At 43.5% G+C, this 15,048-nt stretch overlaps 1 protein-coding gene across 7 annotated transcripts in view; it reads right to left on the reverse strand.

Annotated features, from left to right (window-relative positions):
- Positions 1-1,185: 1,185 nt before the first annotated feature.
- The window catches only part of ZNF438 (zinc finger protein 438), a 177,644-nt gene continuing 163,781 nt past the window's right edge, over positions 1,186-15,048 (reverse strand). For 5 of the 7 annotated variants that reach the window (XM_011956343.1, XM_011956346.1, XM_011956339.1 and 2 more), the window contains 2 exons: positions 5,014-6,847; positions 1,186-1,991 (listed from right to left, as the gene is read on the reverse strand). In XM_011956343.1, coding sequence (XP_011811733.1) covers positions 1,376-1,991; positions 5,014-6,847 — 2,450 coding nt within the window. In that variant the 3' untranslated portion in view covers positions 1,186-1,375. Of the gene's footprint in view, positions 1,992-5,013; positions 6,848-13,820; positions 13,920-15,048 lie in introns of all 7 variants that reach the window. The other 2 variants (XM_011956345.1, XM_011956344.1) reach the window with 1 other exon arrangement.

The raw sequence follows: 15,048 nt of genomic DNA on the forward strand, positions 1-15,048 counted from the left end.
GATATTCCCTATTCGAAACTGGGAAAGCGTGATCAACTGACAAACCACAACACAATCTTTCAGATATTTCTATCCCTACTCTCTTATTCTCAAATTTACAAAACTATTTGCAAAAAGACAAATACTAAGTTTTCTCTTTTACTATTTGAGGCAAATCATGTCTACGAACACTGGCTTTTAAAACCAGACATTAAAAACAGATGATGTAAGATCCACTAGCTTATCAATTAGAATTCCGTTCTTTCTCTGCTTAGGCAACTTCCTTGAGCACAAAATATTATGACCATGCCTGGGCTGAGCTGGCCACATGCGTGGTGCTTTCATCCAAGGCTGAGATTATCAGTAGGATGAGTGCTGAAACTCCACTTTTCTAAGAAAATGATTTTGCAGCCAGGATGGCCAGAAACTTCAAATGACAACTTTACTGATTCGAGGTAATTTCCCAGGAATTTAAGAATTTAAGAGGTAATCATTTACTCCTGGCTTTCAGAGAGAACCTGGGCTTGAAAAGCACAGTTCCATCTAAAATTGATCAGCTGGTGACAACCCTCTGAAGTCACTTGGGAGTGAGGGAACGCAGTTGAGACCCCTACACATCTGGACTGAACTATCCAGTTCACTTTCCAGGTTGTAAATTTTCTGGCCCCAAAGACTACTTGAAAATAACTTTTTACCAAGCAAGTAGATTTTTTATTAGCTGAAGTACTAAATTTTTTAAAAAATTATTTTGATATGGAACACTACAGCTATAAGACTTGCCAACAACTAATCTTCAAGGAAATGTGCATTTAAGAAAATAGCAAAATTACAAGAAACAAAAATCTGAGTCCTGAAAACATGGATTTTAAATTATTGTAGATGACAATCTTATTAAAATACTGCTCTATTTCATATTCAAGTAAACCAGAGAATTTAATAAATATCAGCATTTACCATCTAACTTGATACTATGGTTGAGACTAAAAGGGTTTTGCTGCCTGGACATTTTTGACATTTGTCCATCTACATAAGCAGAAAACATCTGCAAAAGGAAGGACACACACACGTTTTCACTGAGAGCTATATCTGAAGAACAGCCTATATCCCTCTAAATTTCAATCTCCAAATTTTGATCTTTTTATTTATTCTGAAAGTCTAAGATATTAAGAATCAGTACATATGATTTTAAAATAAGACTGCATATAGTTAGAAAAGTATGCTTCGAGAACATATATTTTATTTCATAAGAAAATAAAACCACGTACAAAAATCATTTCTGTTCACTCACGCCAATCCTGTTGTTTGATCTTTGTGACTAAGCACCACCACAAAGCACGAAGCTCTGAAGGAAGGTGGCGGCAGAGCTCTCTCCTTAACCTCGGCCTGCCTTGGGGTCTCATTTCTCAGCTTCACTGGAAAGTTCAATCACTCCCTGGTTGGAGACCGTATTTAAAACAGCCCACAGCTTGGAAGGGTCCTCACAATTATGCTGGTGCTTCCAGTGGTGGAGGAGGTCCTCTTTCCGTCCCAGCATCTCTGCACAAAGCAGGCAGTTAAAGCCTGAACGGGACCACAAGAGAACTGTGTGGAGGCCGGGACACTCAGGGCCCTGGCAGGTTTCCCTTGGTTTGTTGGCTCCTGACTGGGGTCCTTCATTTTCCATGAGCATTTCCATGCCATTCTGATGATGAAGGTGGAGCTGCCTTTTCAGTCTCGGACATGCACGTGAATCCTCCTCAGAGGAATGAAGCTTCTCCGGCTTCCCTCTCTCAGGATGCCTTTTCCAGTCAGGGCTAGTGTGCTGCACCAACTCTTCCTGAGTCCCTTTGCTTCCTGGGAAGGTCCCTTCTCGTAGCCTGCCCTGAATTTCCTCTCCGTGAACATAAAGTAAATGAAACTTTATTTCCGCAAAAGACTGAGCAGTAATCTGACAACGGCCACATTTGATTTGTAATTTGACTTCATCTGCCTGGTTTAGAAGGAAGTCTTCTTCCAGGTTGGACTTGTTTTCCCTGAAAAGGGCAAAAATAGTGTACATAAGTTTCATGGAAAAATGCAATTGGAACCGTTCCTCTTAGCTCTCAGCCTTCAGGGATCTAAAACATACACTGAGGAGAAAGACAAGGGCTGGGGTAAACAGAGAGCGCCTGGGAAGACCTTCTGCAAGGACCGCGGTGAATACCAACTGTCACTCCTGCTTGCGGCTACACATTTCTCCAGCTACCAGGGTTCCTTTAATCAACAGTCCTTCTCTTCATGCATCTGTCCCAGGTGAGCTAACTCATCTTTGGTTACCACAGGGACAGGAGCAATCACGTGGAAGAGTCATGTAAGAGTGCGTGAAGGGCACAGGAACACCCTCCATTCTGTTGAAGGTAACGGTCCCACCCTACCCACTGTGGCTCTCCCTAACCTTGAGCACCAATACCTTCTATTCAATTTTGGCTCACTCTGTTATGTTCAGTAAAAATAAAGGGTGCCTATCCTATTTCTTCCTTGCTTTTCTATAGTTTCTCCTTTTTCTCAGACGTTTCTGTCCCCTTTAAGACCTCTGTGCCTTTCACTAATGAACCACAAAACCTCACTTCTTCCTTCTTTCCCTATAGTTAGATTTTGATTTTTAGGTACAATGTCCAAACTACATTTGGCAAGAGCGTCTGTTTTGATTTGGGGAAGGGGAAGATTTCACATTCAGAAAGGAGCCAGTGAGTGCCCGGCTGAAGGTGCAGCGGGGACTTGTGGGGCTGGCCCCGAGTGTTGGGTTCATTTGTGTGGGGTTGGCCAGGGCCACTGCGCCACCTGCACCTTGCCTGCTGTTGATGCTGGGGAAACGTGGAGAGGAGGTGGGCAGTCCCTGAAACCTGCGGCCCTGAGAGCCACTGCGATGGGGCCAGGCTGAGTCACCTGCTGGCAGGGGAAGCAGAACACTAGGGCATACAGGAGCAGGTAGAGAGGGGCCCTGAGCCGTGGCTGGGCCAGGGGGCGGTGCCACGCTTCATGGAGCTGGGGAACTGGGGACAAGCAGGAGCCCTGCCCTTTTCAAGTTGGCGGGGTGGGAACTTCCCAAGCGTAACAGCCTGCAGCTGCCCAAGCTGCAGCTGCGACCCAGGCACCCCTGTGCTCTTGGAAGCTGGGAGCAGGCAGGAGCCCTCCTGCCCTCCCAGGCATCACTGTAGTTACCCTGCTGTGGTTGCAGATCCAGGCATCTCTGCACTCTCAGGGGTCCAGGAAGGCCCCTTTCCCCCCACAGACTCAAGCACCTGCTCCTGCTGACTGGCTGCTCCCTACTAGTAGTCAGCACCTGCTCCAATCTCAAAGCAAGGCTGGGGCTGAGCCTGGGCACTGTTGTAAACTGGCTGGGTGTGCACACGCTTGAGGCAGTGCTGATATGCCCACCCCCTACCACCTTGGCCCGCTCCAGACTTTGGGTGCCGATAAGCATGGGAGGGAGGCTGACGAAGGGGCGCTGAGGACAGCTTGGTGCCGGCCTGCAGGTGCTCCCTCAGCATGAACAGCCTGGGTGCCATAAACAGAAGCAGGAGGCAAAGAAGCTTCTGGGCAGAAAGGGGGAGGTCCCCGGTGAAGCCCTGCCATCAAGCCGGGGAAGCCCTGAATCCTGGGGGCCAGGCTGCCGGCCACGTGGACTGGAGTGGGAACTTGTGGTGCTTTTCTGGGTCTGTCTATGACCACCCATGGACCAACTGCATGCCCACTTCCTCTCCTCTGAGGCACATAAAAGCCCCGGACTTAGCCAGACTAGACAATGGGATGACCAGTGGCAGAGAGGGGCTACCCTCTCTGCTGAGAGCAGAAGAGATGACGGGGATGACTTGCCTGCAGAGAGGAGCTACCCTCTCTGCTAAGAGCTGAATGTTAGTTGGGACAACCTGGCTGCAAGGAACTGCCCCCTGCAGTTCAACTCTGAGCTGTTCTATCACTTGATAAAGTTCCTCTTTATCTTGCTCGCCCTCTACTTCTCTGTGTACCTCATTCTTCCTGAACGCAGGACAAGAACTCGGGACCTGCCAAATGGTGGGGCTAAGAGAGCTGTAACACAAACAGGCTGAAACACGCCCTTTGCTTGCCACACTGCAGGTGAAGAGAAGAGCTGTGGTCCTTTGGGGAGCTCTGACCTGGAAGCCCCCTGAGCCAGGGCAGTGACTCCCTCCTTGGGGCCATGCAGTTCCTGGAGTCTCCAAGCTTCCAAGCAACATCATGTTCCCGGTGCCAGCTGTGGAAGCTGCTTGTGATGTGCCTGGTCCAGACACAGCCTTGCAGGGAGGTGACATCTGGAGCTGCCCAGCCTGCAGCAGCAGCCGGCGTGCCTGCCTATGCGCAGTGGCCAGACCCCATGCTCGCTCACACATCCCTCACCACTCTGTGCCTGGCTTGCCCTTGGAAGGCATGGGTTCTAGGCCAGTAGCGTGAGTTGAGTGCAGCCTGCCAGGCCGAGTGCATGGAATGAGCCTAACGGGCCAGAGCAAAACTCAGGCCAAGGCACTACTGGCCACAGACGTTTCCGGCTGGTGAAATGACACCCCAAGGATCCTGTAACAGTAATACTAGGAAGCAGTGCTTGCAAAAAGGAATGACTCTAGAAAGAGAGAACCTGACCTGATGGGAAAAACAGGGCAAACGAAGAGGGTGGGGTCTGGGCACCTTAAGGTAGGGCCAACATGACAGACCCACCCACTCTGAGTCCCCACAACGGGTCATGCCGCATTTTGGGGCAAATGATGCTGTTTAAAATAATGCAAATTCTGTGGATGTGATTTTGGGGGAAATTACTTGTAAAGACCACTGGAACTATATACAATAATTTACTAGATTGGTTAGGGTAATTCCAAATATGGATGATCAGAAACCAGAGAGAAACGAGATTATTCTTCACAGAACTAGGAGGTATAGATAACTACTTTATGAAATCTTAATCCAAGAGATGTTTTATAAACTCTCCTTTCTGAATATGAAATCTTCCCATCTTCCCCAAATCAAAACACTCTCTTGCCGGGTTTCCATTCCATCGGCACTCACCTCTCCAGTGATCCCTCCGTGCCTTGCACACTCATGTCTCTGTTCTTTGGTATGTCTCCTGGCTGCAGTTCACTGGCGGCGGGCTCAGTGCTGATCACAACCCTATGCACTTCTTTCAGATGGCCAAAATAGACTCGGACGTGGCCAAACACTTTTGCACAAAACTCACAACACATGAGTTTCTTCAGACGGTTCTCACCATGATGAAGTTTCATGTGTGTGCTCAGGCTGCCAGGACGTACGTAGGACTTGCGACAAATCCGACAACTGTAAGGCCGTCTGTTGGTATGTGTATTCATGTGGTCTCGAAGGTGCTGTTTGAACTGGAAGTGGTGGTTGCAGACATGACATCTGTGCCAAGGCTTCTTAATGCCAGAGAATCCACTTCTGAACATGGAGCTGGGCTTAGGGGAAGAGCTGTTGTCTTGCTTACAGCCAACATATTTAGGAGTGAGTGAATCATTTAACAAAACATCCTGTCCTAGGCCCCCAAGCATCTGGGATTGTAGTGTAGCTGGAGAAGCCAGGGGGGTCAAAGTGGGTATGACCATGATAGGTTTGGGCATAATGCTACGATATTTTTTCAGGGTCCCCAGCTTTTGGTCTCTGAATTCTTGGGGATCATTTTTTATTTTTTCTTTACCATCTCTACACTTACTAATGACACATTTCCTCCTTTTTCCCTGAAATGCCAAAATTTCATCTGGTACCTTCCGTTTCCTTCCTTTTCTCTTTGTGGTTCCACTGTTCAGTTTTGTTTTGTGGTTGAGATCAAGTTTGGTGGGTGGACAAAAGGCACTTTTACAGGGACTCTGCTGTGACACTTGTGGAACAGGCAGCTTGCTTGCCACCTTGGTGGCTGCATTAAAGCCTTCTGCGGTGGAGGATATCTTATCACAGTCGGCCTTAGGTCCTGGTAAAGAAAAGCCTGCAATGCTAGCATCTGATTTGATTTTGTAAACCTCCATTGTCTTCATTCTTGAGTAAGGTGGGATTGGCAGTTTCCCTCTGGGGACTGAAGAGATCAACTGAACTGCATTGCCAAGAATGGTTGGTGATAAACTGGTAATGGTTTTTGCAAGATCAACTTGTTCTTTAAACTTTTCACTGGCAACAACAGGTTTACTAGATGTTACCTTGCTTACAAAGTGTGGTTTCCCTGAAAGATCTGTGAGGTCCTGCTTGGCAGGCCCCTCTGGTGTGGATGATGCTGGGGTGGCAGGAGGGTTCAGATTGCCATGGGTGTTGGTCACTGGTGGTCTCAAGTCCCCATGGTCACTTCCATTGGTCAGCGCAGCTGTGCCAATGCTGGCTGGGGCTTGCTCTAGTGATGGTACTTCCTCAAATGGACTGGGTTTGTACAGGAGTTCAGGGTGGTGAGGTGGGGAAGGGGACACCTGAGGACACATTTGGGTTTGGGCAGGAGCTTTGCTACAGCCACTCTTAGGAAAGATCAGGATGGGTTTCTTTCTTGATCCTTTGCTATTTCTTGGGGGTTGATATCGAGGAATAGGAAGTTTCAGGTTTTCAGCTAGGGACATTCTGGGTTTCTGAACTGGCTGAGCTGAGGCAACATGTGGCAAAGCAACAAGAGAAAATGTCCCCTCCTGGCCAGCAACCTGCATCAGAGCATAGTTCTGGGTGGACATCCCCAGTGGCTTAGAGTTGATGGAGGGTCCCAGATTCACCTGATCAGAGCGTGATGGTGAATGACATGGCAGTATTCTGGATGTTAAGACTTTGGGCACAATTTTTGGTGCGATGGTCCTAAACTGACTCTTATTCTGCAAACCTTTTCTACTCTGTATTGCTCCAGAAGGGATGTTTGATTCACCTGCAATGACAATAAAATATAAAGAGTTATTGTATGTAACTGTCCTGTTAGTGATACTTCAGACAACAAGCATCTTATTTACTCTGCCCAGAAGAGATTCCTTGACCTACCTCCAAACCTTCTGGACAAACTCTTGTGTCCCTCAAGACCAGCTTGAAGATCAATTCCTGCCTACCTTCCCCAAGGATTACTATACTGATCTATGGTTCCTTAGCTCCTACGTTATTTACAATTTTCCATAATAATTTTTGAGTTTATGTGTATCTCTACTACTCAACACTGCTTGACAGCGAAGATTCCATCCTTCTCATCCATGTATTCTGCAAGTCCATCTTCTCCATTTAACCTGTCCCCACTCATCTTCACATGATGTCTGGTGTGTTCTGCTATGTAGTTTATTATTTTATATTCATGTTCTGCTTTCCCTATTAAGCTTGAGCTTTGTGAAGGTACAGCCTATATTCAATTCTTCTTGATACTTCCCACTGCATCCTTTGTATGAAACAAGCATTTCTTGTATCAAACTCATTTTTCACTCAATCTCAGGATACACCATTTGACCCACTAGCAGTTGAGTTTGTTTGGCACAGTGGATGCATTCCAGACTGAATGCTAGCTTTGTTGCTGTTTCCCCATGTGACTTGCGAATTTCTTCTCACACCTTTCAAACTGTTTATGTGTGCTTTTGCAATCAAATCACCAGTATTAAAAAAGCTGATATGACACCTGTAAAAAATGTTGAACAAAAACCAAAAAGATACAAAGTGATAAGTAAAGATTCAGAGACAACATGAAAAGTATGTGAATGGCACAAAAAGCACCTTCTAGGATACTAACAGGAACAATTTTGACTGATAGAATAACACTTCATTCCTTCTGGATTTATTAACCTGACCTAAGACCAATTACTACTACCTTAAGAGAACAATTGTGGTGTCCTGCTTCTAAAGACTGAATTATCCATTTTATTTTCTGAGGTCTCAAGGTCACAAGACCTAGGTGCAGAAATGTTTCTAATTTCTAAGTATCTCATATTAATCAAACTTCAAGTCACATTTACTAGGCACCTACATTATTCCAATCATTATTATTCCAGGATTGGCTACTGTAAGCCCACGATCCCTTTTCTGAAATATTTGGAGGAAGATGTGGTTTGGAATTTATATTTTCAAATTTTGGAAAAGTAATAAGATGGATATACTAAATGTTACATAACTCCCAGCAGAATCTGCAGGGCACCCATAATTGAACCTATTACCACATCTGTAGCAAAACATGCAAATATTCACAAGTAGGACAAATGAAGATTTTTAAATTGTCTTTATTTCAGTTCAAGTTTTTACTTCTGAATGAGTTTGGAACTTAACTTTTCATAAACTTCTGTTTTCAGAGTTTTTTAGATTTTAGAGTTGGAGGTAAGGGACTGAACACTGTGTTAGAGGATACAAGGTAGGTAGCAGACAATCTAGTGAAACAGACAATCGAAAATGTAAAATCAGCTGGGCGCGGGGGCTCACACTTATAATTCTAGCACTTTGGGAGGCTGAGACAGGCGGATTACTTGAGGTCAGGAGCTCAAAACCAACCTGGCCACGTGATGAAAGTCCGTCTCTACTAAAAATACAAAAAAAATTAGCCAGGTATGGGGGCAGATGCCTGTAATCCCAGCTACTGGGGAGGCTGAGGCAGGAGAATCACTTGAACCCTGGAGGCAGGGGTTGTAGTGAGCCAAGATCATGCCACTACACTCCAGCCTGGGCAACGGTCTGAGCGAGACTCCGTCTCAAAAAAAAAAAAAAAAAAAAAGTAACACCAACCTTGATTTTCTTTTCTCTTTTTTTTTCTTTTTTTGTTTTTTTGAGACGGAGTTTTGCTCTTGTTGCTCAGGTGAGTGCAATGGTATGATCTCGGCTCACTGCAACCTCTGCCTCCTGGGTTCAAGTGATTCTCCTGCCTCAACCTCCCAAGTAACTGGGATTACAGGCATGCACCACCACACCTGGCTAATTTTGTATTTTTAGTAGAGACAGGGTTTCTCCATGTTGGTCAGGCTTGTCTTGAACTCCCGACCTCAGGTGATCTGCCCACCTTGGCCTCCCAAAGTGCTGGGATTACAGGCATGAGCCACCGCGCCTGGCCCATCAACCTTGATTTTAATGCCTACAGTGAGTGAATTAACAATTTTAGCAGGAAGGTGGTTCTTTTAGCAGAAATGACACCCCCTAAATAAACAAGCAACCTAGTAGAAATAAGTTGAAATTTACTTTGACCACTTTATTTTTAGAAAGTAATTGTTTTGTGAAGAAAAAGGATGTTATGAAACATAGTTCACAGAATAGCCTGCACTAGAGTAAGAAGTGTAAGGACTAGTGCTATGGTCTGGAAAAATCAGACAAAGATAATTATTTGTTGTTTTCCTTCTGAGTTTGATTACCATGAATTCCGCTTATGGGTAAATTGAGTGGTAAATCACTTCACAATAGTCATCTATATGGATTGCTACTTCTTCCTACACAATTTTAATTTTTTAAGTTTTATTTTCATAGCCTTTAAATGTTTTTCATTTTAAACCTCACCTTCTCATCTTTTTTTTTTTGGAAGAAGTACCAAAATAAGTTGTAAATAAATACTTTAACTCAGGATCGAGAGACTTTGCGGAAAGCCTGAAATTATTGATGGCTTTTGGTTACTTAGAGATGTGGCTTCATACATAATTACATTAATGGTAATAATGTTCTTTGCATTTACACAACAGATCTGGGGTATGGAAGGGAGAGAAGAGAAAATATTGAGTCACTTATCACTAGTTCTTCCTCCTAATTGGGCAGAAAATATTTACTGCAAGAAGGGCTAGAACAAAGGCTTAGTAATACACCGTCTTTAAAGAATATGTGACAATAATACATCATAGCACAAGATCTATGACTCCCTCATCTCAAATCTGTCCGATGGCTCTTCATCTCAGAGTAAAGCCAAAATCCCTGCAATGGCTTAAAAGGTCTCATGCTTTAAAAGGTCCCTGGCAGTCTCTCTGACCTATTTCCTCCACTTGCTCCACTCCAGCCATGGTGGCCTCTTTGCTGTTCTGGGCATGCACCTCCTGAGAGGTGGCTCCTGGCTGGGAGGAGCACTGGCTACTCCCACCCGCCCAAGACACTCTTCCCTCAATAAATCCCCAGTATTTGCTGCATCATTTCCTTCAAGGTTTTGTACAAATGGCTTCTTCTCAATGAGCATCTTCTCTGACGACCTTATTTAAAACTATATCCCATTGTGAACTCCCTGCTCCCTCTTCCTGTTTCATTTTCTCTAGAACATATGTTCCATCAATGGCCAGACGCGGTGGCTCATGCCTGTAATCCCAGCAGTTTGGGAGGCTAAGGCAGGTAGATCACTTGAGGTCAGGAGTTTGAGACCAGCCTGGTCAACATGATGAAACCCTGTTTCTACTAAAAATACAAAAATTAGCCGGGTGTGGTGGCAGGCGCCTGTAATCCCAGCTACTTGGGAGGTTGAGGCAGGAGAATTGCTTGAACCTGGGAAGTGGAGGTTGCAGTGAACTGAGATCATGCTACTGTACTCCAGCCTGGGCAACACAGTGAGACTACATCTCCAATGAATGAATGAATGAATAAATAAATAAATAAATAAATAAAGTATCACATATATTGCCTGCTTTCCCTAGAATTCCTAGAGGACAGGGAGTTGGTCTGTGTCTTCAGGGCCTACAGTATCCAGTACATGACAGAGATTTACTAAATATTTGTTGAATTTTTAAAGCGGTAATAAAGTGATCAAAGAGAAAAATAATTTAGAGGTTGAGCCTTGGAAATTTTGTAAACAGTGGGAAAAAAACACAATTTAAAAATGACCGTTAATATTTCAATATTTTGAAAATTTAAAAGGAAACAGAGGATACTTCTCGGAAACATTTTTAAATGTAATTTTATTTATTGCCAGAATAAGGAGCGAATAATCAACTAACCACCTGAGGAAATAACAAAAGAGAATGGTAAATTATGCTGCTGGGGCATACACTGAAATAGTCAAAGAAACAAGCAAGCTCTACAGAAAACAGACACACAGAGAGGAAGAGTGGGGGGATTAGAGCGAAGACAGAGGAACAACAGAAAGGGAAACCAAACCTCAGAGGCAGAGCATGGTAATGTCAACATGAAGAAAGGCAGAAATAACAGACAGCAGAAGATGCAGCTGAAGCAACAACAGTGGTCAAGGTCACCTCGAAGTCTCTAAAGACTTAAGTTGGGAAGGAGCTTCCTATTTTTTATGACCAAGTGTGAGAAAGCAACCTTCTGACAGTTAAGGTTTCCAGAAATGAAACCAGATATACTTCGTGCAGCCACACCAAAAGGGAGTGAGCTAATTATGATATATTTGAAGTTAATGTGCTTCAACTGATCTTCAAATGTCTCTACATTATAGTAGGAATAAAATCACATAGGAAGTGCAAGGGCATTCAAAGGAAAGGGAGGCCACTGTGGTCTGAAAACAAAAGGACACTCCTGAGCTCTGTCCCGGCTGCGAGGGCACCAATCAGTGTCAGCAGTGTGGGCAACCTGAAGTGACAGAGGCCCAGATGACCAATATGATGTCTGCCAAACTTAGTCCGTGCTCCTCAAGGTCCCTGCAACTTAAAGAAGTGGATGCTGGGGTTGAAAGGCTTATCAGGTGGTTCATGATCAATATCACAAGCTAATCACAAAGAGTTTGTGGGGTGAAAAGATAAGGTCTTGTTGAGTACATTTAACATACTATGCTTGTCTGGATCTATCAGGAAGTACATACAAGGGTGAGGGTCTCCATGAAAGTGGCGTTGAATCCAGTTTCTCAGAATCATTAAGGACAGGAAACGAAATCAATGTATTAATAGAAATGCAAGGCAGGAGAAAGACAGCAAGGCCACAGAAACAGAAGAGAAAAAACCCTGGTAATTACTTAAGTGTCCACCAACGGGTGCTAATAAGATAACCATCCAACCACACAATGTAATACCATGCCGTAATAAAAACAAAGAAAGAATCAGGGTGATCTGGAATACTCTCCAAGATGGGAGATGTACAGTATGCTATCACTTGTCTTAACAAAAATGAGAAGACACACACACAAATATATCCTGTATATGTGCAGAATATCTCTGAAATGAAACAAAAGAAATCAGGATTATGGTGGCCTTTGTTGGGTGGAGGGACCCGGGGGAACTAAGAAATCAGGAATGGGATAAGTGCTAATTTCCCACTGAATACCCTCTGTGCCTGGCACACAGGAGGTCCTTAGACATATTTGTTTAATGAATGAAAGGAAAACGAAAGTTTCCCTAGTTGAATCAGTTTTAAAAAGCAGTATCTTTTGGGATATTTGTGATGAGTGTGTATCTATGCATAAATGACTGTCTAGATGTACACACAGAGAATGGCTCATGTCTTTTATTTTCCTTGACTACTTAATGACAAGAATTGCTAACGATCAGGGAAGTAATCTAGTAAGTAATCCGACAGGCAGTGCATAACTACCCAAAAAAGTTAAGCACTGAGAAGTATTAGAGCTCATTACCTCCCAAGGACAAGTGGAGTTGTACGAATTGTTCCTCCAAACATTTGCTTTTTAAGATAAAATAAGGCAATTTGCAATAAAGGTCAGTGATGCTAGAATAACACTTTTTTTTTTTTTTTTTTTTTGAGTAGTCTGAACAACAGGAGTCCTTAGAGAAGCTGAAGATGCCATTAGGTTTTTAAAAACTCTAACATACTAAGACAGTATGACTGCAGAAAGTCTTTCTTGGCAATATAGTTATACAACAGTGGTTTATTCCACTACACGTTTACAAGGCCTTTCACAGATGGTGTGATCTAAAAACTCTCACCTGCACCCACTATATTACAGATCTTACAGAACTGTGCACTAACTAATGAGAAGTAAAAATTTCCACTGACATTCATAATTTCTGGAAATCCTGCAAAACTACCCGTAACACAGTTAAAGAGACTCACAGGACTCTCGGGTACTAAACATGGACTTTTATTAACTGAAGACATAAAAGGGTCGCTCAGTAAAATTAATTTGGTATAATTATTCAACAGGAACACTTAATATTAGGATCTTAAATATGGGCTGTTTTTAATATGTTAAGCATACTAAAATAATGATTTTGAAAAGTGACATTTACAGTTGGTGAGAAATTGATCTAACTGGGATTAAAGGGAAACTAGGAAGTGTTGAGTCCTTATTATGGTCTAGAATTGGTGCTAGGTCTTTTAATTAAATCTTCATCCAAACTCTGCAAATAGGTATTACTGTTTCCCTTATACAGATTAAGCAAAATGAGGTTTGAGGAAGTTAAATAATCTGCCAAAGTCCACACAACCCAGAGCTGTCCCATTCCAACTGAAGCAATGACCTTTTTCTTCATTTTCCTTCAAAGGGGTGGGGGGATTATATGTAAAGTTGTCCAAATTGATCACGAAATATAATACCATATTTAAATTTTAAATAGAAAAAAAAGAAATTTTGAAATAGAAATGGCTTGTCATATTCTAAACTTCTTTTTTTTTTTTTTTTGAGATGGAGTCTTGCTGTCACCCAGGCTGGAGTGCAGTGGTGCAATCCTGGCTCACTGCCATACCTCCCAGGTTCAAGTGATTCTCTCGCCTTAGCCTCCCGAGTAGCTGGGATTACAGGCATGCACCACCATGCCCGGCTAATTTTTCTATTTTTAGTAGAGACGGGTTTCACCATGTTGGCCAGGCTGGTTTCGAACTCCTGACCTAAAGTGATTCACCCACCTTGACCTCCCAAAGTGTTGGGATTATAGGAGTGAGCCACCGTGCCTGGCCTAAAATTTCTATTACCATTAAATTATACTAATTTTCTGAAAGCCCACTTATTAGAGATAACTCACAGAAAATTAATAGTCATTTGAAAGCAAAAGCACATTATATTTGAATTTGCCACTTACTATCCATAGGACTCTGAGAAATCCAGAAAGGCTGCTGGATATTTGGAGAATGTGTAACGTGTGTCCTCCTCCTCCTCCGTTGCCATCAAAGGATTAGATCTGATGGACATCATTTACATGTTAAAGGCAGTGGAGGAAAGAATGAGGGCTCAATAGCACTAGGTGCCAATGTCTTACCCAGCTTTATTAAACTGTTTCACAATGCAGCTACCACAAATAGTATTAAGAGACAAGCACATGAGGCAATTCTCTAGATAGCCACAAACAGCTCACTTCCTGATTTCCACTGGCAGAACCAAGGCCTGCTTTGTTGCTTCTGAATAAAGTTGTTCAACCTCATCTGGTTGCTGGTTTGGGCAAAGTTCCATTATTCCATCTGAGGGGACCCACAGGCCTACTGCTAAGAGTGCAGAAGGGAGCAGGCAGAGAAAGAGAGGCGTGTCCCTGCTCTTGAAACAGGCCCCTGGATCCAGGCTCACGAGGGAAGTTCTGCCAAGTCTTGGTTACTAAAGAGCCAAAAATTTTAGGTGTTGTTTTGGTTTTAATTTTATTAAACTGAAATACTCTATTTTCAGTTTTATTCGTTGTTATCCCTGTTTTCTCTGCCACTTGGCTTTCAAATAATAAATTCCAGTTGGGGTTCAAACTGTTTCCCAAGATGGTCTCTAGTTAAAATAAACATGGTAAAACCCTGGAGAGGTCTGGGATAAAAGCAATGTCTCATAACACAAGGGAGTGCAACTTAATTTTGTTGAAAAGCCTATAAACACCCTTAGCCATTACCTACCCTCTCCCCAAGCCACTGTCCAGGGTCTGCGAGTCAACAAGAATTTATTGAGCATTGACTACAGAGTGTGCGCTGTAAAACGTCTTGGCAATAGGCACAAGTGTTCTTTTGTTTCTAAGGACTCAGGATGCCAAATGCATTTCTAGTCCACATATATATGCAGCACGGAGACCTCCTAGAGTCATCATGTCTCAGACCTAAATTTCAGGAAATCTGAGACAATGCAAAGGAAACAAGCACATTCCTAACTGGAGATGTTGTATCCTGAGTCTAGTTTAGTCCATTCTCCTTGACAAGACTTGTAGTGTTCTGCTCAATTATTGCTCTTAGCTAACTCCCCTCTCCCTCCTTAACACCACCAGTGACATGCAGGCAACTTCCACTCAGCACAGGCCTTTGAGATTTGTCTTGTCAAACAGTCCATCCATCACCTCACTTAGC

The sequence above is a fragment of the Colobus angolensis genome, unplaced genomic scaffold, assembly GCF_000951035.1.
Source record: "Colobus angolensis palliatus isolate OR3802 unplaced genomic scaffold, Cang.pa_1.0 Scaffold414, whole genome shotgun sequence".
Taxonomy (NCBI): Eukaryota; Metazoa; Chordata; class Mammalia; order Primates; family Cercopithecidae; genus Colobus; species Colobus angolensis.